Source organism: Lissotriton vulgaris, chromosome 2_1 (assembly GCF_964263255.1).
Source record: "Lissotriton vulgaris chromosome 2_1, aLisVul1.2, whole genome shotgun sequence".
Taxonomy (NCBI): Eukaryota; Metazoa; Chordata; class Amphibia; order Caudata; family Salamandridae; genus Lissotriton; species Lissotriton vulgaris.
The window spans coordinates 1,464,055,454-1,464,081,480 of record NC_141687.1 but is presented as its reverse complement, the minus strand read 5'-3'; the positions used below and the strand labels follow the sequence as shown (position 1 = coordinate 1,464,081,480).

General features: G+C 46.6%; 1 protein-coding gene across 4 annotated transcripts in view; it reads left to right on the top strand.

Annotated features, from left to right (window-relative positions):
* Positions 1–26,027, top strand: part of SLC37A2 (solute carrier family 37 member 2) — a 926,772-nt gene that overhangs the window by 420,320 nt on the left and 480,425 nt on the right. For all 4 annotated transcript variants that reach the window (XM_086957324.1, XM_086957323.1, XM_086957320.1 and 1 more), the window contains one exon: positions 16,976–17,142. In XM_086957324.1, the coding sequence (XP_086813450.1) occupies positions 16,976–17,142 (167 nt within the window). The remainder of the gene's footprint in view (positions 1–16,975; positions 17,143–26,027) is intronic.

The window sequence follows — 26,027 nt, the reverse complement described above, 5'->3', positions numbered from 1 at the left end:
CAATTCTTAACCGGGACCTTAATGGAAGAAACCATCACGAAAACAGTAACAAGGTACCTAACTCAAGATTCATCTTAAGTTCCTCACTTTACATTTTACCTAAGATACACAACAATGACAAGAATCCTCCATTCAAGCCAATTATATCAAGTGGAGGTTCTATACACGAACCGATAGGTTAATACCTTGACTGTCATCCACAACCATTTGTACAATCGTATCTGAAGGAGACCACTGATTTCTAATGAAACTACGAGGATTGTCAAAACTAGACTTGATGGGCAAACTGTTATGTACCATAGAATTAGAATCATTTTTCAACTAGTACCCCATGAAGCGGAACTTAAAGCAGTGAAACAGGTGTTGATTCAAGCCACTTTACCAGAGGATTTGAAGAACTTCATCTTGGAACTTTTACATTTCACGTTGTATCATAACCATTTTAAATGAGGTGACAACTAATACCTACAACTAACAAGTACATCCATGGGCATTTACACAGACCCTAAGGTACACAATCTTCTATATAAGAATGTTTGAATGAGAGAAATGACTACAAAACCCTAATTAGAACTAACCTCTAGTTTCATACCTAAGGTACATTAATGATATTTTTGTACTATGGAAAGGAACCGAGGAACTACTAATATCGACAATCCAGGATCTCAACAGAGTGGATCAGTTCATCAGTTTTATCCATGAAATCTGTAATACCATCATTTCTGTAAGTCAAAGTGGCATTAAAAGATTGACAAATTCAAACTACTATTTACAGCAAGCTCACTGATGGAAACAATTTCTTGCTTTTTCAGAGTTTCTACGAACCAGCATTGAAACATTTACTATACTCCCAACTGTTGTGCATCAAACAGATAATTTCCAACACACATACAGTAGTAACCCAATACCTACGGCCATGGGTGTGGTGTGCTTTGTTAGTCTGTCTGGAGCAGAGTCCCTCTCTGATGTGCCCTGGAGGCGGACAGCAGCTTGTCCCATGCCGACACAATGGGGCACTACTGTGTTCCACAAGCCTCCCCGTGGTGAAGTGCAGTGTCTTCGGCCCTGCCCCATTTAATGGTCGCCGCCTGCCAACTTCCTTTGCTGGAGAGTTTGCTCGCCTTCCAATCCATTGTGATCATCTGTGTGCCATCAGCCCTGCCATTTCAATGAATAGGGTAGTGGCACCGCCTGCTTTATGATGGTTGTATAGGCCAAGGATGCTGCTGGCTATGCCATCTATGATCTAAGTTTGTTCAGCCTGTGACTCTGGCGAGGATGCTGGTGACCTCCGTTCAGAGGGTGTGAGTGGCAGGGCAACTCCAGAACGCATGTAACATGCGTGCCAGCTGAGGCAGTTGGGTGATGTCACTAGGTCTAGTTTGTGTAGCTTAGCTGGGGTGAGATATGCCCTGCTTTGATTGTTATGATGTATCTATTGGAAGTGGGTGTTACGGTAAATGTTTTGCAGGTGCACTAGTATCCTGTCTCCTTCCTTGGGGGTCATCTCTCAGCCAATGTCATTCTTCTTTGTCTGCAAGAGCCCTGCTAAACCACGTGATAAACCTATCGGCTGTACCCATTGTGTGCAGCGTATTTGTCAGCAGGTGCAGGTCAGGCTGTGTGCCAACTATGCTGTTGAGTTGCTCCAGTTCTCAAGCAAGCCTACCCAGAGTTCCTTCTGCTCTACTACTTGGTCAAACGTGATGAGGGCCCCATCATGGAACAGGTCTCCTAGGGTTCCCACCCCTGCTGTTTCCGATAGCTTCACCTCCTCTGACCAATTTGTGCCCATATATTGCATAAAGGGATCTGCCCGAAGCATTATGGCATGTCTGGCATGGCCCACAATACCCTTTTGTGGCTCTCATGCACCACACACAGGAGGCCACTAGTTGGTGCAGGCAGCGCCGTGATGGGGAGAAATAGCTCCTCCACGAGTTGCAGCGCCATGTCATCAGGCTCCAGTCCTATCTCCACCAAATGGCACCTGGCCTGGCAGTGGGTGGGCCACTGTAGCTGTGCTGCCAGGTAGTTGTGTTTGAACACTGGGGCACCAAACTGCCCTCGCTCGATCGGGAGCTACAGCTTGGCTAAGGCCACCCTGCGTCTCCACTAATTCCATATCAGGCCATTCAGAATGGCATTTAGTGACTTAAATTGCTGCAGGGGATGCTTACCGGCACATTGGTGAAATAATTCATGAGTTGCAGGAGCATTACCATTTTAGAGAGCGACACCAGGCCCTGCCCGGTCTGGTGAAGGGAGCACCAGAAGGTAATTTTGGGCAGAAGGGAGGAGATCGCCCTTGTGAGGTTTCCGTTAAGGAGGTCTTGAGGTAAATGTTCCAATGTAACACCCAAATATCAGAAAGTGCGAGGCTCCCAGTGGATGGTGTGGGCATCAACCTCAATGTGCTGTAGGGGACAGTCCGGGTGAAGCAGGACTAGGCAGATCTTGTCTCCGTTGACTCCCAATCCTGAGGCGGATCAAAAGGTGTCTAGTACATGCGCTATTTCATTTGTGCCCTCCCGGATATCTTTAACATAGACTACGATTTTGCCAGTGTACAGGGAGATAGCATGAACTGTGTTTTAGAGGAGCACACCCCACGCACCACCTGCCTGATGGAGTAACTGTGCAGTCGGCTCCATCACCAACTCAAAGAGCAGGGTCTGTCTATGCTCCAATAATCATGTCACTATATTCTTGCTTAGAATCTTATATGCACTACCTAGAATGCTACTTGTAACAACAAGGGAGGAAGGGAAAGGAAAAACGCTCCTATTCCCCTCTGGTTAAGATGCAATAGAACAACAGAGGCGCGTCACTACTGAGAATGACTACATAAGGAGCCAGTAAGTAGTCTAGTACATAGTCTTAAGTCACTTGCGAAGAAAACCTTTATAGGTTGAATTTAAAGCCCTCACTCACCGACCTAGTCGGTGACATACTTCATCATTGGGCCCCACCAGTAGTGGCTGAGTGCCACCCTGATGTGCTGCAACGCCAGATTACTGCGGAGCTGTTTTTTTGTGAATGTGAAGTGAAAAGAGTGTGGGATTAAAAAAGTCACAACTGAGTCAAAAGGGGAATTTATTCGTTTTGCCAATCGGACTAGGTTAAAAGTGTAGGATAAAGGACCAAATCATAAGTCCGGTATTATCCTAGTGTGAGGTCAACATGTTTCAGCCTATGTGAAATGGTATATCAGGCTTTCGTCAGGACCAGTGAATTAAAAAGTGTAAAGATTCGAGCCCCGTGGTATGGGCGCGCTAAGGCCCACCCTAGCCTGGGGTCAGTTATTTGAAAAATAGAAAAACTTTTCTAAGATTCCAACACGTTGGAGTGGAGCCGAGTTTGAGAGGCGCTAAAGTTTAAAACTCCACGGATCTCGGGAGGGGGTTGATAGCATAATGGCACACCGCCCTTTTGGCTAAGCACCCGTTTGGCACCTGCAACACCCTCATCTGCCGGACCCCGAAGAGGGTCCGGCAGATGAGTGCGTTGATAGAAGTGGGGGGTGATAGCGTAATGGCGGTGTGCCATTACGCTATCACCCCCCCTCCCGAGATCCATGGCGTTTTCAATTTTAGCGCCTCTCAATAAACTTGGTTCCACTCCAACGCGTTGGAATCTTAGAAAAGATTTTCTATTTTTCACATAAATGACCCCAGGCTAGGGTGGGCCTCAGCTCGCCTATCCCACCGTGGCTCGAATCTTTATACATTTTAATTCACTGGTCCAGACGAATGCCTGATATACCATTTCACATAGGCTGAAACATGTTGACCTCAGACTAGGCTAATACCGGACTTATAATTTGGTCCTTTATCCTACACTTTTTTACCTAGTCCGATTGGCAAAACAAATAAATTCCCCTTTTGACTCAGTTGTGACTTTTTTAATCCCACACTCTCTATTCACTTCACATTCACAAAAAACCAGCTCTGCAGTAATCTGGCGTTGCAGCACACCAGGGTGGCACTCGGCCACTCCTGGTGGGGCCCGATGATGAAGCTTGTCATCGACTAGGTCGGTGAGTGAGGCCTTTAAATTCAACCTAGAAAGGTTTTCTTCGCAAGTGACTTAAGACTAAGTACTAGACTACTTGCTGGCTCCTTATGTAGTCATTCTCAGTAGTGACGCTCCTCTGTTGTTCTATTGCACTACCAAAAATGTACAGTAGTCTGTAGGATGCAACTTCAAGGGGGTCCCGTCTTTGCTTCGGGAGTAAGACAATGAGGGGTTCTCGGAGGGTCGGGGTAGACAACCAGCAGTGAGGGCACCCTTGTATAGTTCTAGCAATTTTGGGATTATTGCTGTTTCATAAACCTTAAAGAACTCAATGGGCAGGTCATCCAGGCCCAGGGTTTTGTGCATGGGGGAGTTGTGAATGACAGGCTACATTTCTTGCTCATTGAAGGGGCTGTTCAGGGTTTATCTCTACTCCGGTGTCACTACTGGCAGTGTGACGACACAGAGAAACCTTTGAACTTGGGGCTGTTGGTCCTCAGGTTGTGGGTTGTAGATCACACAGTAATATGCTCAGAAGGCACTGTGAATCTCATAAGCCGTAACAACTAATGTCCAGGAACCCCGGATAGCGGTCACTGGTGTAGTGTCCCTCTCACTTCTCAACAGCCACACCAAGAGGTGGCTGGCTTGTTGCCTTTCCCAAGCATCTGTGCCTGACACTCCCATAATCTGTGCAACAGATCGAGTTTAGCAGGGGGGCTTGATGTTCTCTCTGTATGGTCAGAGCGTCCCTTGCCAAGGCGTCCTCCTGGTGGTTCTTTTGATGTCCCTCAAGGTGATCTCCAACTGAGTCAGTACCCAGTGCAGGATGCAGGATGCTGCATGCAGCCACACAGAGTGTATGCAGTGCCCAGGTATGACTGCCTTAAAGGCCTCCCATTTCATCACTCACCTGGTGGCTATCCTTCTGTTTTCAGTGATGTAATTCATCATGGTTTCTTGGGTCAATTTACAGAATGGCAGGTGCTCTAGCATCATGGGCTGCATGCGCCAGGTGGGTATCAGCGGAGGGGCTCTTCCCATGAAAATGCCGGAGGAGGGGGTTGTGGTCCAACAGGGTCTTCCCTAAATACAAACCCCTCAGTGACTTTCAGTTGTATAGTGCAGTTACAGAGCATGCGATCCAAGTGCATGTTAAAATCAAGTGGTGGCGAGTAGGAGGAGTACTCCTTAGTGGTAGGGTATAATGTACTCCAGAAGTTGACCAAAGACCAGTGTGTGAGCGATTGAGTGAAGTATGATGATACTTGTGTTGTGATGAAGCGGGGTTGGGGTGATGCTTCTGTCCATTTGAATGTCTAGAACACAGTTAGTCACATCCTATAATCCAGGGTAGATGGGACCATATGGTCAAAAGTGATGGCACGTAGGCCAGGAATTGTTGCTGCAACACTTTTGGTATGTAGACGCTACCCGCACCAGTACCCTGCTATCCAGCTGCTCCTTCACAAACACCTATTGCCCCTCCAGATCAGTCTTGACAAAGATGCTCTTTTTGGGCGCAATTGGTTGAATCCATATGAGTGATCCTCTGGCGTAGCCTGATTAGGTCATGCTATAACATTTGCCACTCCACCGTTTTTGGAGGTCTTCGCCTTTGGCGACAAGTTGCTTGTAAAAAAATTTTTTTAAAAAACATGTGGGCCTCTCCTCTTAATGTAATAATGGAACAAGTGATGCTTTTTTGCCGTGCCCATCCTACGGACATTCCACTTCAGAATCTATAACTTAGCCATTCAGGGTTGACAGTCGAGCAGTTGCCTGGAGGGCAGGGAGGGGTTAGGCTTTGCCCTCTCAATGCAGAATCTAGTGGGAAAACTATGCATGTGTTGTGTGCTGTGCATGATTTTTGAATCTACAGTAACAACAAATTACCGAGCTCCCAGTCCCAGGGCGGTAAAGTTGCATCTAACTGCCGAAACAAGTAACACAGGACATTGATAGCATGGGCTAACGACTTTGTGACTCGATGTCCAAAAAGTTCCTATGGGAGCAGGAGGGGAGGCAAGCATGTGCAGTTGGTCATACATGCACACCACATAGCGTGAAGGGATTTGTGCCCCTTGTTGAAACTAATAAGTCTGAGTTGAAAGATATGTTCAAGTTCGTCACCATTGACACCAAAGCTCCGAAGGGTCAGCATGATGAGTTATCTTCTCCTCTACTTCCCTCACCATTGCTTTGAATACATTCTGTGCCTTCAAATTCAGAGTCAGAATCCATACTAGATCCAGTGCTGCTATAAGATCACAAAACAGCTTTAGAGCAGCAACAGGATGCTTAGCATGATTATAGGGTAGTAGACGTGTAAGGCGATCTTTCTCTAGAGCTAAACCAAGTTAAGGCTTCCCCCACCCAAAAATACATCAGCTTGTAATGCGGTAATGGTGAGGTAGAATGCCCACCCCCATATTCAGCTGCATGTAGAGAAAGAATAGAGTAAATGGAAAATGTGTCCATAGCGGAAAAGAGTACACAAATGTTCCCAATGCTGATGACAATGATGAAGAATTCAACATAGAACTTCAAAGACCCTGTTAAGGTCAGAGTGGTAACACCAGGGGTGGAGACAAAAATATAAAGCTCCACAAGACCCTATGTACATTGGGATCCATGTGCCACATGATTCTCTGATCATCAATACTGCCAGGTAAAGGCTAGTAATGTAGGAAACACAAGGTACCCTCCAATTGTACAGAGAAAGTAAAAAGATTGACAATGATGGTAAGTGTTTCAGCATGTGGGCTTTCATTCTGGGGTGCATTGCAAATTTATTGTATTTACTCTCAAGACACAACATGTATACATGGGAATAGATCAAGGATTTAATATAGCATCTCCCAGATGTATGCAGAAAAGGGCATCCAAAGGACTCGCAAGAGAACATCCTATCCAACACCAACATTTATTATGCTTTAGATGCTGTGACTGCAGCTTCAAGACTAATGAACACCATTGTCTTGCTAAGATGCCATGCATGACCTTGAATCTCTGGCTTTAAGCCAATAGTCAAACAGCATCTCTTTGGTCTGCCTTGATGAGCAATACCTCTGTGGCCCACAAGTTGAGAACATTTTTTTTTATAACATACTTTATTTGATGACCATTCTATCAAATCCAAGGCCCACAAGTTGACAACTTATTGGAGGAAATAAAGGACACCAAAAACAACTATGAGCATCCTAAGGCATCGAAAACAACAAATAACATGATTTTGTAGGCAACAGCCATGCTTGTCTCCAAAAAACCAGGACAAGGTACTAAAAGGCAAGAGTATAAACAACAACTAGCAGCCTTACAAGAGAGCCAACAGTCTGCTAGATAGCCACAGTATTTCAGGGGAAGCTTTTGCGACAATGGAATAGGAGAGAGCAGAGGAGTACTAGGCAGAGCCACCTCTGCCAACCAAACATTGACCATCATCGTCTCCTCATCTGCTTGGGGAAGGCTGGAGTTATACTTTCCTCCATTGGAGAAAATAATCTCAGATTAGTCCGTGTTGCCCACCATCTCCAACTGGTATTGCTTGCCGTTTCACACATTACCTTCAAATCTGCCTCCACAACATCATAGAAGTCTAAATCATTAGAACCTTTTATTGGAAAAATTGCAGGCACTTTTACAAAAAGGGCCTAATTAGAAAATAAGTTTACTTCCTATTCTTTCTTGTCCACAAAACGGACAAAACATTAAGAACAATTCTGAACTTGAGTGCTCCACTGCTACTTGATTTCCAATCACTTGGAAATGCTCAGTCCGCAGAATGTCATCCTTCGCTTGACTGTGGTAAATCCCATGAAAAGACTCAACCTGAATCTTGGATACTTCCACATCCAAATTCATCAGACACATTGCTAGTAGTTGAGGTTTGTGGTAAGTGGAATTCATTCACATTTCAAAATGTTACTATTTGGACTAACCCCTTCAAAAGTATCTGGCACGTGCTTTTAACATTAATGTGTTCCCATACTTGGATGATTGTCTGGTAAAGTAGCTGAGTCAGAAACAATGCCTTGTCTCACACAAAGTTATTCAACTTCCACACAAGTTAGCCTTAACAATAAATGCAAACAGTCACAGCTAAAATCTTCAACGATTTCCTAGGAACAGCACTTAATGCTGTTCCAGGGAGAACTTATCCAAGCAATGAGAGTGTAGTGGCCTTTCAAAGGCCCCTTGTCATTTAGCAAATATCATGTCCGATGGCAATAAGAATGCTAAACTTTTGGCAACCTTTCTTCCCCTGATCTTAAACAAAAGATTAGACATGGGTCTCTTGCAGGAAGGCTTAGCCATCCAATGGTCACAAGTGACCGCAAAACTTTAGAATCTAGTATTAGCAAATCCAATGATAAGCGCAAATTGCAATGGTTGGGGAAAAAAGTTATTACTGGGCAGCTGGTTCCTCGACCTGTAGCGGCAAGTGACAATAAGCTTAAATATTTCCTTCTCGGGGGTGGCGAGCACACTTAGCCAATCTAAATGTCTGGGGTGTGGTTGTCCAAAGGGCGCATCCTACACAATGATAAAAATGAATTGACAACACCTCAGTGAGCTTTTCAAACATTCATACCCATGCAGAAACACAAGTGGTACTCATTCACACAGAAATAACCAATTTGAACTGCATTTAAAAACAAAGGAAAGCCAAAATGGAAGGTGCACTCAAATGAAGTCAATGGAGAAAAGTAATTTATAAATAACTTCTTCCGCCCTAGTTGAAATATGTTGCTAGTTCCAGTCAGTGTAGTGGATTAATTTGCAATCCAAGCGCAATTCAGATCCCCAAGTTGAAAGATGTAAAATATAAATCAAATTGCACCATTACGTCTTCGTCATAATTTCTCGTTATAGTGTGGCAATCGTGTATTCATAAACCCCCGATTCGGTTTCCCGATATTTTAGAAGCTGTAGGTCAAATGGTGACCTAAACCGAACCTAGAAAGATAGTCCCGCACCTGTAATATGGTCACGGCTTCACGAAACTTCATTGGGAAGGGCGTCCAGCCGCAATATATTTCAATTAGGGCGGTCACATTCCAAACTAAGGAGACCTTAGCTGGTCAAGCCAGAACGTCCTTACCCCGGTTCACATACTGTGTCGGTTCACGATTGTCGTTTCCAGGATATTATTAGTTTGCCCTGACGAAGTTCCCAAGGCAAAAAAAGGGAACAAAACGCGTTGGCTGTGCCTTTGCTTACAGAATACTTTGAATAAAGAAGAAGTTATTTATAAATTACTTTTCTCCATTGACTTCATTTGAGTGCACCTTTCATTTTGGCTTTCTTGTACTATGGTAACTTGTACATCCTTAAGCAGCGGATGTCAGAAGTGATTGCACCACCTAATATCAAGAACATATTGAATCCTTGTGCTTGACCTTGTCTGCTGCTTTGTGTTTTTTGGTTACATTAAAAACAAAGGATCAGCATTTTTTGCAACTATCCAACTTACCTCCAGTGGTAGTCGTTTAATGGGGTTTGGGGTGTAACACCCCTCAAATAAATTCATTATTGGCTTGGGAGTTGGGTCTGGGGACCTAGTGTCTGGTCTGCTAAGCCTGTGTTGATTTACCCATTTTATTAATTTGGAATTCACAGCCCCTGAATCTCACTGACTAATCTACGCCCCTGGTTAGAACAAAATGTTTGGCATTGAAGTATTTGTCATCAAATAAACGTACTGGCAGAACGTATCCACTGACTTTGTGATTTGCTGAGCAGAGCACACCAAGAGATCAACTACTATTCTATACAATTATTCCTGTTATAGGGGACCCCAACAGTTGACCTTCTTGCTACCCACAAAAATGTGAAATGCTTTGCCTCCAGGTACTCACATCCGCAGATACCATGGGCAATGCCCTACGGATAAGTTGGTCAGGAATATATGCCTACACTTTTTTCTCACTTCTAATGATTCTTTACATAGTATGGAAATTGAAACAATCTACGTCCATTGGAAAAATAAAACCACTCTGTGTTGCTTTTGCACAATCTGATGTATTAAATACATTTAGCTTTATTACTAAAAAGCATAATTCATACTGCATGACATACCCATAGCTTATTCAATTCACAACAAAGGTGCAACCGTGGTGTGCTTTGTTTAGATATCAAAAGCAGACATTAGTAAGGCTGTTATGCTAACTTTCACACACACATTCACTAGGTGTTACTATATGGACATTCATACTTGACGAGAAGTGCAAGGAAGGAAGTCTTCCGCTTTTGCTTGCATGCCACCACATAAGGGAAGTGCTTACTGCTTTGCGGTTTGTGCACAGCATGGGATGTCCAACTGTACTTGCTGCAAACAGAATATGTTCTCTTACTTTTAACCAGTCGCGGCTGCAGACAATATGCAGGGGGGGCGCCAGCACAGCAACAGCTGTGGCGGCAGCCGGAGGTGTGCAGGGGGGGAGGGGTGAACGCTGAATTGAAATAAATCAACTTACCTGATCCTGCGGCCACCTCGCGCTTGTCCTCCGTTCTGCTGCAGCTGCTGCTTTCAACAGTTCCCAACCTTCCAGCTGCTGCTCCTCTCATAATATGAGAGCAGCGCCGGCATTGGCCTGAGTGGCCTGCCTTGACGCCCCGCTCAGGCACAAGGAGTCTATGCCGTTTCTCCAACTGGCTGTAGAATACCGTCCCGTTGAGAAACCTAACTGCACATATCTGGCCAGCCTAAGACGGCCGGCCAAACAGATATGCGCACTTAGAAGTTACCAACCACTCCCTGTGACCCCTGCCCTACACATGCCGGCTTGGCCAGCAGCTGAGAATAAAACAATAGTAAAATATTGTTTTATTTTTCAGCTCCTGGCTCTCAGTCAGTGGGGCCGCCGCTGCTTTTAAAAGTCGGTTTGCAGCCTTTAATGCTGAGAATTCACATGTATCCTACTCGCCTCCCCGGATTTGAGCACGAGGGGATACATAGAACAATCTTATATTTTTCAACTGAATTCGTTACTGGTATGTTTGTTCTGTAGTTTAGACGTTCTAATTCTTCACACCTCTTTACATAACTTGCTCTTACGGTTAGACCAACTCAATCAGAGATGGAGCCTGTGTTCTGGTTCTTTTTGGGTTTCCAGAGAGGTCAAAAGTCTATTTGAAACTCGGAAGAAAAACCTGTAACATTTTAAAACTAACCCTGGATGGCAGGTGTGTGCAAAACACTTGAATTTAAAGCAGTACAGGCTGCAAACCGACTGATATGAGTAAGTCATATTTTAATATGTCAAGTTTAACTGACGTTCCCTTGGGCCAAAGCCTAAGTATGTGCAATCTTCCGGTGTGGCCATGCCTGCCACATGGAATTTACCTTTGTATTTAAGTCCCCTTTTTAGGTTGAAGCCTATCAGACAGTGCAGCTGTCTGGTTTGCTGTTGACATCTTGTGCAAAAGGAGGGTGGTCCGAGTTGGTTGAGTATAATTTGAAATTATTTCATATTAATACATATAAACAAACACCACAATTCTGTTTTGCTGTGGGTGAAATTAGCTTATCAAGAGTAACGTATGCAGGATTCAAAAAGTAAATTGTATTTATTCAGTGTAGCACAGTTTGCATTATACTTGTTGCTGCATATAGTTATTTAGAAACCATCAACATAATATTAATGTAATGTTAAAATCATTACAAACAAATGGTGCTTTCAGTGAGATGGGGAAAAGGGAGTGAGGAGTATGTGAGGGACGAGGTAAAGGTGGTGTGACATTAGTACATCACAGTCAAATCAAAACGCCTTTACAATCAAGGTAATAAGTGTGTTCCCAAGGTACATCACACATAGGTGAGATTGATCCATTCCTTTGTTCCTATGGTGTGTAGGGTATGGCGTAGTCTACGTTTCGACCCCGAGTACGGTAAAGGGTTAGTATCGCCTGGTCTTCATCAGGACATAGATGAGAGCCTGGAAAATATAGCATGGCCTTGTGTTGGTTGGCTATGTGCTGAAAAAGCATTTTAATGTAAGTTAAATGTAGGGTTTACCTACATGGAGGATGACGGACAACGAAACTTGCGTCACGTCTAGGGCTGGAGCGTGCTCCTTTCTGTTTCTGAAATACAATACAATAGGGGGAGGGGTTTTAACGGGAATGCTAACAGTTGATGTGTCCACCGGCATAGAGGATGTCATTGTGCGTAAACTTACTGCGGTTGAAATTCTTTGAGATGAAGTGGAAGTTTCTTTAATCCTTCTTATTGTTAATTCGTATGCACCGCGCACCTTTCTGGAGGAATAAAGAGGGATCTATGTAAAGGCTGGTCATTGAAAGGGTGGTGTAACAAGTTACATGTTTACAGTGTCAGAATTCCAAAAACGGCAATGGTGCACGGGAAATGCCGAAGTGGTATTAATTTGCGGCATGCAACATGCTGAACATTTAGACATGACCGCATATTTGTATTCCCCGCTTGCGTAACTCAATAAGTATTCAAGATAGTTAAAATAGCAGTGATGAACCGCAAATACTGAACCAGTATTGCTGGGCGGCATGTTATGGGGCGAACAGAATATGGTGCCCGCTTTTTAATTTAGTTCACATTTGAGTGGGGTTTACTAGAGACAAGTAGCCGTAGTGAGCATAGTTGGAGGCAGCTTACTGCCGGGTTTACTCATACCTTATCCAGCGCGAGGGCTGCAGTCGTCGGCTCACGTTGCTTCCTCCGTGGTTGTGAGGATGCTCGCGGTGCTGGCGCTAGATGCTTAGAGCTAGGGGGCTCGGTTAGAGTAGCCAATCAATGGCTTCCGGGCGAATGTGCAGTGACGTGGGGGCTAGGGACCGTGTGGAAAGTATTGTGGTCTTAGCAGGGATCGGATCAAAGAGTGGTATTTTTAACAGAACAATGTTCGTGTTTGTGCAATCTGTCATGTCATAAAATCCAAACAAATGTGAGTCAATACACAATTGGCAATGGTACTGAGATCAATGTCGTTATGGCATTCGGAAACATTGGATTGATTGAATCTACAGGTAAACACTTATAAAATCAACAAAGGCCAAACAATACATGTTTACATAGCAGTACTGATACCTCTGTCATCGTGGCATCTACATCGTCTATATATCTGTACCATACCGAGTTCCTCATCTGGTATGGGTTGTGTTGCGAGAAAATACAGTGTTGTTCATATTCGGACATATACAGTCTCTGCATCTAGCGCCAGCACCGCGAGCATCCTCACAACCACGGAGGAAGCAACGTGAGCTGACGACTGCAGCCCTCGCGCTGGATAAGGTATGAGTAAACCCGGCATTAAGCTGCCTCCAACTATGCTCACTACTGCTACTTGTCTCTAGTAAACCCCACTCAAGCGCGAACTAAATTAAAAAGCGGGCACCATATTCTGTTCGTCCCATAACATGCCACCCAGCAATACTGGTTCACTATTTGCGGTTCATCACTGCTATTTTAACTATCTTGAATACTGTATCGTTTATCGAGTTACGCAAGCGCGGAATACAAATATGCGGTCATGTCTAAATGTTCAGCATGTTGCATGCCGCAAATTAATACCACTTCGGCATTTCCCGTGCACCGTTGCCGTTTTTGGAATTCTGACACTGTACACATGTAACTTGTTACACCACCCTTTCAATGACCAGCCTTTACATAGATCCCTCTTTATTCCTCCAGAAAGGTGCGCGGTGCATACAAATTCACAATAAGAAGGATTAAAGAAACTTCCACTTCATCTCAAAGAATTTCAACCGCAGTAAGTTTACGCACAATGACATCCTCTATGCCGGTGGACACATCAACTGTTAGCATTCCTGTTAAAACCCCTCCCCCTATTGTATTGTATTTCAGAAACAGAAAGGAGCACGCTCCAGCCCTAGACGTGACGCAAGTTTCGCCGTCCATCATCCTCCATGTAGGTAAACCCTACATTTAACGTACATTAAAATGCTTTTTCACCACATAGCCAACTAACACTAGGCCATGCTATATTTTCCAGGCTCTCATCTATGTCCTGATGAAGCCCCAACATGAGGCGATACTAACCCTTTACCGTACTCGGGGTCGAAACGTAGACTACGCCATACCCTACACACCATAGAAACAAAGGAATGCACAATCTCACCTATGTGTGATGTACCTTGGGAACACACTTATTACCTTGATTGTAAAGGCGTTTTGATTTGACTGTGATGTACTAATGTCACACCACCTTTACTTCGTCCCTCACATACTCCTCACTCCCTTTTCCCCATCTCACTGAGAGCACCATTTGTTTGTAATGATTTTAACATTACATTAATAATATGTTGATGGTTTCTAAATAACTATATGCAGCAACAAGTATAATGCAAACTGTGCTACACTGAATAAATACAATTTACTTTTTGAATCCTGCATACGTTACTCTTGATAAGCTAATTTCACCCACAGCAAAACAGAATTGTGGTGTTTGTTTATATGTATTAATAGGAAATAATTTCAAATTATACTCCACCAACTCGGACCACCCTCCTTTTGTACTTATTTACTGACCCAGGTCCATGAGTTTTGAGGGCCCACCCCTTTATAACTCACACGTTGACATCTTGTGGGCATTCTGAAAACTTACCTGGGAATACATTCCACCCACTGCTGACCATTGGCTTTGTGGCTTATAACTCACATTTTCTCGCTTTCTCTTTGCTGGCTTTATTTGTTTTAGGCTGTCCAGCTTGGTTTGTCCGTCTGGTAAAGCATTCCTTGCTCACTGTACCATTCTGGGTGCTAATGTTCTGTAAATAGGCCTTTAAATCTTGTTCTTATCTTGTCACATTTGCTGTGCCTTCAAATACAGAGGTCAAATGCTGGGAGGGTGGGGGTTGGGGGAGAGGGACTAAGGGGGGGTGTAAAAAAAGAAGTCTGCAGTTGAGCCAATCACAATGCTGCATTGCAGTATTGCTATTGGTTCCCATAAGCCAGTCACAACGCTGCAATGCAGTGTTGTGATTGGTCTAAGTGCGGTAGTTTGGCGCTCAGACGGGGACTGGGTGGAGAACATGCAAAGTGAGCATGACTGGCTGGCCAAAGAGTCATGTGCACTTCAATGTGCCCATCACTCCTCCCCTGCTCTGTGAGCAGAGCAGCCCCAGCTCCATGCTGCTGCAGCAGGAACAAATAAAATGATAATAACATCAAGGTATTCTCATTCTATTATTATTTTCTTTCGCTGCCGCAAAGCAGTGAGTGGGGACACGCTCCTCCGCCTCAGCAGAGGAGCCACCACTGGTCAAATGTAATGCTCTGTCTTCCACAGAGCCTGGTGTTTGCTTTTCTTTCTCTTATATTCAAAGTGAAAGAATTTGTCACAATCTAGCATATGACAAATATTTGCTGGTATTTCAAAATATATCAGAATTATGAAAGTACAAATGAAGTTTATTTCTTGCATTTGTAAAGTGTAGTGGATTTTTTTTTTTTTTTAAAATATGTTCAAAACACATCAATACACTAGGTGATGGCATTTCCACACATTGTTTTTGCGCAGTAAAACTGCATGTCTGAGCAAATGTAAAAAGCATTTCAATTGAAAATGTGTTGTATGTAATGGCAGTGTGCCACCACCCAATGCATACTCCACACTACGCCACTCAGCGCCGCGCCACTTCATACTATGCCACTCCACGACAAGCCACTCCACTCTACGACATGCCACTCCACTCTGACATGCCACTCCATTCTCGGACACTCCACGTCACTCCACTCTACAACATGCCACTCCACTCTACGCCCCTCCTCTCACCCCACTCTACTTCAATCTACCTCACTCCAATCTACCTATTCCAATCTAGCCCACTCCACTCCACTCTACTCTACTCCAATCAACCCCAGTCTTCTTCAGTCCAATCTGCCTCACTCAACTTCACTACAATCTACCCCAAGCTACTGCATCTCAACTTCACTACAGTCTACCCCACTCTACTCCAATCTACCACACTCAACTCAGTCTACTCCACTCCAATCTTTACCCCATTCCATTCCAATCTACCCTACCTCACTCAAAGCTACCACAGTCTACCCACTCCAACCTACCCCAAATCAACTGCACTCTGCCCCAATCTAACCCACTCCACTCTAGTCCAGTCTACTCCACTGGTCTCTCCCCGACCCCACTCCAGTCTATCTTACTCCAATCCTATCTACCGATTTCTACCCCACTCCAATCTAGCCAACTTCACTCTAATCTACTCCACTTTACTCAATCACAAACTACACCTCTCCAATCTACCACAATTTACCCCACTCCAATCTACCCCACTCCAGTCCACCCCACTCCACTCAACCCCACTGCAATCCATCCAATCTAGTCCACTCTACCCAACTCCTCTCTAACCCATTCTACCCCACTCCACTCCCCCACAATCTAACCCACTCCACCATAGTCTACCCTAATACACCCCACTCCAGTCTACCCCACCCCTCTCTAATCTACCCACCCTACTGTAATCTCCCCCACCCTACTCTAATCTACCCCATCTCACTCCAATCTACCCCACTGCAATATACCCCACTCCACTCCAATCTATTCCACTCTACTTCAGTCTCCCCCAGCCCACCCCACCCCACCTGCCTGCTTTGGAGCCAACAGCGTTGTGGGACCAAGGCCCAGCGTCTAGTAGTCATGTTGTAGCTCAACCTTGATATCCACTTCACCGCTTGGGGCAGGCAGTTGCTCTCCTCAAATATAAAATCTCAGAACTGTGAAGTACATGAGGTGCGTTCAAGGATTGTGTACCACAAGCTCATAAATGTGTGTGTATCTGTGCTTGTAGCTCACGCCTCCTTTTTTTTTTTTACTAATGGTGAAATTTAAATTATTTCATGTTATTTCACACTGCCATCTTTTACAAGCACACGGTTATTAAAATGAATTAAAGTGCATAAATGCATTTTGTTTCTTTAACTTTATTTCTTTCCTTGTTACAGGAGAGGTGTAATAATGGGGATCTGGAACTCGCACACTTCTGTTGGAAATATTTTGGGATCCTTAATCGCAGGGGCCTTTGTTTCTACATCTTGGGGCTTGTCGTTTATTGTTCCTGGAATCATCATTGCTGCCCTGGGGGTGATATGCTTCTTTTTCCTCGTTGAGTGTAAGTACACATTATGGTTATGGTTTCTTATTTATGGGAAGGGTGAGTGTCTACTTATAAAACCATTGCACGTCTGTTGAGAGCCTGAAGATGCCTTATTTAACCAGCATTTGCAATGCAATAGGTCTCGCATTCACACAAATTTAAGCTGTTAGCATTGCAAAGGAGAAAGCCTTTTATTTATGTTTTGGGTTTTGAAACATAAATAAAAGGCATTGTCAATTACAATAATAATAGCTCAAACTCTGGTGAATGCGAGACCTATTGCATTGCAAATGCTTGTTCAGCAAAGTGCCCACGAAATCCGGCTTCTGCTCTTTGCAACTGGACAGGACAGATGCTTCTTGGTTGGGGGTTTTAACAGAACCCATTTTGAAAGCAGAAAGGCATGGCCAATTTCAGTGGCTAAGGCTGCTTCGAATTAAGCACAGTTTCATTATGGCTGCCGTTTTAAAGTGATTTTTTTTGTTATCATGAAAATACACAAAAGTGAGCACCTTATGGTTTGTACAATATTGCACTGCATAATTTACAGACTGAAACATACGAAAGCTACCAAATGTATATAAGACGTAAACACTAATATTTAAAGGACCCACTCAAAGGTGGCCGAAACTGGAAATAAGCGGTCGCTTAGTATTGTCGTCCCCTGACCTAGCACTCGCAGGGCATATGTGGAAGGTCAAAAAGAGGGTGGCCATCTCGGAATAGCGAGATGTGAATTAGAGTGGATAGTGTGTATTAATCGTTCATTTCAGAACTATTTAATTTGGAGTCGGTTGTATTGATTATTAATGGTTTTAAAATGCATACAATTAGCCTATCTGTCTCGTGCCTTTCGCTGTCCTTCATCCTTAGTGCGTTTGTCACCTAATTACCAACTTGGAGGGAGGAGGCGCTACCGTGTTAGGAGACTGCCTGAAGGTCCTGTGTTGCGCTGAAGCCGTGCGCAAGCAGAATCTCCAGGCAGGGTGGGTGGGCCTAAAGGCGACAGGGCGGACACAAACCCCGTTTCCAGAAAACCAACGACTAAAGGTCTTGCCAAGGCGAGCAGCACATGTGCTGCAACGCAGGCGAGACCTAAAAAGGGGCATGATCTGTTCCTCTTATTAATGGAGTTAAAAAGGTGGTAGGTAGGGTTGCTTTTGCTAATATGTACAGTAAATAAGGAACAGTGCCATTGGAACTGAAAATGTATGTAATACACACCACAAACTGGAGTGTCCTTGACACCCAATGCCAACAGCTTTAACCTTTAATTGCCCGACCTGCAGATATGAGCTTAAGCTGAAGGTGAGGATGCATAATGAGTGGAAATGCATTCGCCAGGTGTTGGCACCAAACAGTAAATGAAAAATTAGGCTATTGGACGATGTCCTTAATCTCAACTAGCGCCGACAAATAGAGATGCACACTATCTCAATCTATATTAATGCCCGTGCTACTGAACCTAAAATTGCACGAAAGCTACAATTCTTAGTGACAACATTCTAAGTAATCTGATTAGTTGAGCCAATCTCAGCATTACATGCAGAATATTCATAGCTGTTATTAGACTGAGCTGTACTTATTTTATCAATGTCCATTGAATGTAAGGCTGATTTGACTCTGTTATGATTTATCCACACCTTCTTAAAGTTTTATCTCTGATAGCACATTCACCTACAAAATTGATCACGAACTGCACCAACAACATCGACATCCAAGCCCTACCCGACCAAGGAGAGACTGCGGCTCTACTCCTCCTAGACCTCTCTACAGCCTTCGATATGGTCTCCCACCACAAACTCATCACAGGGTTGCACAATGTAGGCATCCAAGGAGCCGCTCTCAGATATATTGCCTCTTCCCTCTCCGAAAGGGTGCAAAAAGTCCACCTTTCCCCCTTCACCTCCGAACCCAAGAAAATAATCTGAGGAGTACCCCAAGGATATTCGCTTAACTCCACCCTCTTCAACACTTATATGGTACCTCTGGCCAGCATCGTTAAAACCCACGGAGTCGAGGGGTGTGGCTTAGACGACTGCAAGATGACTGCACTCTGAGTGGGCTCTGCCTGCCAAGCTGATAATCAATTCAAAATCCTGCGGACAATCTCGGTGCTGTCCCCCAGGGAGTACTGAGGTATCGACTGCTGCCTTCCTGGGCCCTGTTGGTGCAGGCACACCGAGATCCCCTGCTTGGGCCTGGCGCGACGTCTGGGCCTTCCTGCCAGCGCGCGGCTGACGCTCGGCCTGGGCTGTGGCGGCGCCACCAACTCCATTCATGCCTGAGAGGACTTCTGCCGCCCAAATCATCTTCCCGGACCATCTCTGCCATCCTGCTTCCTTCGCTCTGGTGAGTCTCTCCCCGCGTGGGTGCCTTGTGGTGGGGGCACGTGGGTCATACCGCTGGGCCCAGGCCTACGATCCGCGCAGGCGTTTTCTTTCACTTCCGGCGCCGCTGTTCTAGCCATTCTGCCCAGGCCCTGTGAGGCCGGCGGCGCGGCTCCCACCACTCCCCCGCTGCTCCAAGCCCCTGCGCTCTCCTAGCTGCCTCTCCTAGCTGTTGGTCGCTGGAGCCGGGCTTACATTGCTGCTGCCTGCTGGAGCTCTGCTGCCCTCCCACGCCTCAGGCTTCCGCTGCCGCCTGCATGGCCCGGCACAGCCTAGGAGCCTCATCACTTGCCTTCATACGGACTTTGCCGGTTGCCGGCTCCTGCCCTGGCTGGTCGGTCCCCCAGTGGGCTTTGCTCCGCGGCGGGCCATAGCACTCGGGATTTGGCCGCATACTCTGCCTACCCTCCACACGAATTGGCCTACACAGCTGCTGTCCAGCCGTACCTGGAACTTCCTTCTGCTACCTGGCCACCGTCTTTATCCCCGGGGTGCTTGCTCTCATCTCTGACACCTGCCACATCTGCACCTGACTCAGCCCACCTCCTATTGTCGAAACCACAGGAACTCCTCAGGATCTGGGCGATGCTCAAAGGGGTCCACCTCCTGACATCCCCAACTCTGACTAGAGCATATACAGAGTATTGAGGCGATCAAGCGAGGGATAGGGATAGGGAAGGTACAGCGTGGGAATAGGGATACCTGCAATACAAGAAACATAGGATTTCTTTGTGTTCAACAATCTAACTACTCTCAAAAGGTCTCGCTGTGCCATTTCCCCATACCTTGTAAAATGCTGCACTGACAGGACGAATGATTTCCACGGACTCTATGGAGGGTTCTTCTATATCTGCCTGCCTCCTGAGGCGGAAGCCGGGAGCACGCTGACAAGCGCGAATCTGTTAAGCTGTTTTTAAAAATACTTGTGTGATATTTTAACTGTACTACTCCTCCTGAGCACCCGCCCCCCCTCCTTACCGATCTCCCTAGTCCCGCGCAGCCGATCTGAACGCTGCCGCGGGGTGGAGATTCAACTGCCGCCATTGCGCCGAAAGCCCGCAGGCCACGCCCACAAACGTGAGGCCACGCCCCCTGCACCGCTACAAAAGGCGCGCTGACGCCAGAAATCACTCAGAGGCATTCTACTCCTGAGGCGGAAGCCGGGAGCACGCTGACAAGCGAGAATCTGTTAAGCTGTTTTTAAAAATACTTGTGTGACATTTTAACTGTACTACTCCTCCTGAGCACCCCCCCCCCTCCTTACCGATCTCCCTAGTCCCGCGCAGCCGATCTGAACGCTGCCGCGGGGTGGAGATTCAACTGCCGCCATTGCGCCGAAAGCCCGCAGGCCACGCCCACAAACGTGAGGCCACGCCCCCTCGCATCACATACAAAAAATGTGCCTTCCCAGGACGTGCAGCGGGCGCGCCGAAGGCAAGCTCGTCCGCGACCGACAAGGACCAAGGACCACCCCCCCCGGTATCCCCACTAGGACTCAATATAGCATCAGTGCCCTCCTCAAACTTAAACCCCCCAAGGAAGCCCGCTGTCATCACCTCCACCACCCTCTGGCCCTCCCCATCTCTTGCCTTCATTGTAACACTAGTCTCAAACTGCGCCGGCATACCCCGGAGCAGCAAAGCTTCACCATACTACTCCTAAACTGCAGATCTCTGCCTAAACATAGCGCAGAAATCTTTTTACTAATTGACAAGCAAAACCCCGACGCTGTCCTACTAACGGAGACCTGGTTAACACCTGACCGCGACCCAGATGTCCCAGATGACCCAGATGTGTTCCAAGCACTTCCCCCTGGCTATCAGATCGCCCGCAGAGACCGCACCCGGCGACAAAGAGGAGGCATTGCAGGAGCCGGATCCGATCCCGGACTGCGAAAGTATGTCCTTCTGCCCTAATGATAGCCTAACAGGAGTACTCCTGTACCGCCCCCCAGGACCTCTGAACAACTTTCACATGGCACTACCTTCGCAAGCGGCGGTTTCCGCCATGTCCTCCTCCAATTTCACTATACTTGGCGACTTTAACCTGCACTTTGACGACCGGTCTGACAACACTGCCAATGAGCTAGTCTCCAGCCTGGCCGCCATCCAACTGGAGCAACTAATTAAGACCCCCACCCACAACAAAGGTCATCTGCTTGACCCTGTTTTTAGTAACTGTCCCAACCTCTCAGTAGGGTCCATCACACACCTCCCGTGGACAGACCACTTTCTCATCCCCCTCACCTGGTCCACCCACAAAATCACTCCTAATATCCCCTCCTCACGTACAAAGAGGAACTGCACAAAACTCCCTCTAGAGCAGTGGGACAACCAACTAACGGCCACAAAACCCTCATTTACCCAGGACCCCCTACTGGATAGTGGGATCTTTAATGAATGGATCGAGGATTCCCTTGATGGACCGTTCTTCCCATCTGGAAAACAGTATTAAAAAGAGCTCAAGAAAAGGCCCCTTGGTACTCAGAAGAACTCAGGGAACTTAAACGTCAGTGTAGAAGAATGGAAAGGAAATGGTGCCTTGAATACACTACCACTGACAAAACCAGATACAAGGAAGCCATAAAGGCATACAAACTTGGGATCACTATAGCCCAATCCACTTACTACAGAGGAAAAATTATCTCCGCCAGATCCAAGCCCAGAGAACTTTATGAAATCGTCAAAACCCTTTCCAAAATGTCCCCCTCTGCAGTGCTAGCCGATAACCCTATCGGCCGCTGCAATGATCTAGCCGAGTTCTTCCACCAAAAAATCAATAAGATATACTCTTCCTTCACCACCTCCGCTCCCGACCCAAACATCAATGAGCCTCAGCTCTCAACTGATACAACACTTCCGCGCCTAGTAACCATGAGAAACGTCCCACCATTAGACCTGGAATCGCTTCAAACTCTCGCACTACAGATAAAGTCTGGCTCTCCCTCTGACGCAGCACCCCCCTTACGATGACCATGGCCAGCCAAACTATTCTCCCCACCCTCTTAGATCTACTGAACTGCTCCTTGGAAAAGGGAGTCGTACCTCCCATATGGAAACAGGCGATGGTGAAAGCGCTTTTGAAAAAACCCAATCTTAACGTGAACAACTCTAACAACTATCGTCCCATCTCTGTTACCCTGAGCAAGTAAAATACTGGAGAAGCATGTTAATCTACACCTAACAAAACACCTCGAAGAAAACCTCATATTGGATGTCACCCAAACAGGATTCCGCCCAAAACATGGCACGGAAACAGCTCTCCTAGCCGTGGTGGAAGAATCGAGAAAGATCTTAGATCGAGGGGGATCAGTGGCAGTGGTCCTCCTCGACCTCAGCGCCGCGTTTGACACGGTATGCCACAAAACTCTTTTGCATCGACTGCTCGATCTTGGAGTCTCTGGAAATGCTCTTGCATGGTTAAGATCTTTTTTGAGCGGAAGGACCTTCCAGGTCTTTGATGGTGACTCCTGCTCCACCAGCAAACCTCTGAGCTGCGGGGTGCCCCAGGGCTCTTCCCTAAGCCCCACGCTGTTCAATGTGTACATGAGACCGCTGGCTGGGATGGTTCGTCAATATGGTATCAAGATCATATCGTATGCGGACGATACCCAGCTCGTGGTCTCCCTGGCACAGAAGAACAGCGGGCTCCCGCAAGTCAACATGTCATCCTGCATGGAAGAGATAAAAAGCTGGATGACGGCATCTTCTCTAAAGCTGAATGGGGATAAAACCGAGATCCTGCTCCTCGGTCCCCCCTCCCCCACCACCATCACCAAGCTATGGCCCTCCAGCTTAGGCCCACCCCCATCTCCGAAGGAGGACATCAAGAGCTTAGGAGTCTGGCTTGATAAATCCCTGACTCTTAACACTCAGGCAACTAAGACATCAGCAATCTGCTTCGGGTTAATCCGGATGCTGAAAAAAATCTTCCCTATCCTACCCCTCGAAGCCAAACAAATCCTCATTCAGGGCCTCATTCAATCTCGGCTTGATTTCAACAATGCCCTCTACTTGGGAGCACCAGAATACGTATTAGAAAAGCTTCAACTGACCCAGAATTGTGCAGCCCGGACCCTACTCCAGATACCCCGCAGAGAATCAGTTAAGGCACGGATTCGATCTCTCCACTGGCTCCATGTCAGGGAAAGAATAAAATTCAAGGCCCTCTGTATCTCCCACCAAGCCTTCTATAGAGTTGGCCCCCAGATCTACCACTCCCTTCTCACCCCTTACTGCCCCGGTAAACAACTTCGTTCATCAAACGCCTGCCTTGCTACAGTTCCCCGAATCAAAAGATCCAGGGCAGGAGGCAGGTCCTTCGAGCTCAACGCTGCCAAGCTTTGGAACTCCCTTCCCCCCTCTCTAAGATCTAATCAGATCCTCTCCTCATTCCGCAAAGAACTAAAAACCTTCCTCTTCAGAAACTAAGCACCCCATCCCCCCCTCAGAGTACTACGCCCTCTATTCAGCGCTTGGACGCCCTTGGGCAGCAGCCGCGCTATACAAATCCCCTTTTCATTCATTTTCATTCTTTTTCCGTAGAACCACCTTGACTGGTATTTATAAAACCAAACACATTTTTAGACCTTCTCCTTCCTTTCGAGCCAAGTGAAACACACAAACAGTCACTCTGCCATACATACCCTATGTCAAACAAATCAATTATAACCAAGTTCCAAAAAAGAGTCCAGGTAATAAAAGGAAAAAATAATCCCAACTGTTGGAAGCACAGTATATGTTAATTGCCACAAGGGTCCCGCACAAATGAACAGAAGAATAATTGAGGAATCAAAGAACAAAAATAGAAGAATACATGGTAAGTCTTCCCTTCTTTTCAAGGAATCAAAGAATATAAGGTAACTGTACCTTCCAAGCGATGAACACTCTAACAGTAGATTTCTTGCATCCCCCAAGAGCTAGGTTCCCTTTGAAGATCCGCAGGCAAGGAAAACCTGCTAGGGAACCCAGTGCACAATGCCTCTCCCCCAAACCGGCAGGAAAAAGCCCGGCGATCAGCCTCCTCCGCCGCCGCCGTAACAGATCTCAAGAAGGGACCGTTTGTGCTCGTCCGCGCTCCACTTCCCTGAATGCCCCGAAGTCTCTCTTCCCATCGGTAGATGGAAAGTCAGTAGTAAGATGCCCCCACGAGTGTCATGCCTGAAGGCGTGTCTCCAAAACCTTGCACCTCTCGATGAACAGTGCGCTCTTCCGTCCGGCAGTGAGGCCGAGGTTCTGTGTCTCTGTCTGAGACACAACAGAAGCCTATTAAAAAATCGTCGTTGGGAAAGCCACAAGAAGCAGAGCAACCGCTCAGCTTCGGTACCATCCGAACCCAACAGGAATCACGTACGCCGCTTCCTCGTGACACGTGATTAGATGTTCCGCCTCCCTGTAGGATGGAATGTAGTTTGATCAAGAGGCGCAATCCCGTTTCAAGACCAGACACCTATACCCGGGTTGCCCGCTCCCTCCTCACTGGGCCCTCCTGCTCGTTCGGCGCAGTGTTCAGAGGCCACCCCTCCTGGCAGGTTTGGCAGGCCATAGAGCATCCCACCTGCACCGGCCTACCCTCTGCGCCTGACGTCCGCCATCGCTCCAGGCGCTCATCGTCTGCCGCAGCCACTCTTGCCAGCCCCCACCTGCTCACACACTATTTATCTACAACCCTATCCTGTGAGGTGGTGATCCGTGAGCTGCCCAGGTGATCAACAATGGGGCGGACAGACCCCAAGCAACTGAAGCTGGCGTTTGACCAGTGCAAGTCATCATGACAGGAGGGAGCAGTCATAGATGCCGCTGAGTCCGCAATCAGTCTGAAACTGACTTATCCCGCGAGGCCCATGATGGCTCAAGACCATCATGCTAGACGTGAAGTCCATGGTGACTGGCAACGCGAACCAGCTCTCCGCTTGGCTAGACACCGTCAAGGCTCGTGTGGACATGATGCAAGGATAACACAGGTCGAGACAAGGATGTCCGATGCAGAAGATGCCGCGACTCGAGATCTCCACGCACTCCTACAAATGGACAAAGTATTGAAAATCATCTAAAACAAAAAATGAGGATTTGGAGGCGCGCTCCCGCAGAACCAATCTCCGTACTACGGTTGTGCCCGAATCCTCCAACATAAACAAAATGTAAGACTTTGTTGAGAAGCCGCTCCGCGACCTATTTGGGGAGCTTCTCTTACCCGTGTTCATTGTCGAGCAGGCCCACCGCTCTTTGGGTTCTAGCCCCGCCCCTGGCCTCTATACTCAGCCCATCATTGCCAAACAACTGAACTTCAGAGACCACATTGCGGTCCTCCGAGCTGCAAGGGAAAAGGGGGAAATTCGTCATCAAGTAAATTTATCTTTCTATCCTGATTATACCACGGCGGTGCAGGCTGCCCCTCGTGAATTTCTTGCAAAAGCAATACATCTCCTACTCTTTGGCATATCTGGCTGAGCTGCATGTCAGGGACAGCTCGTTTCTTCCTGGAGCCAAAGGCTGCACTGGCTTATGCCAA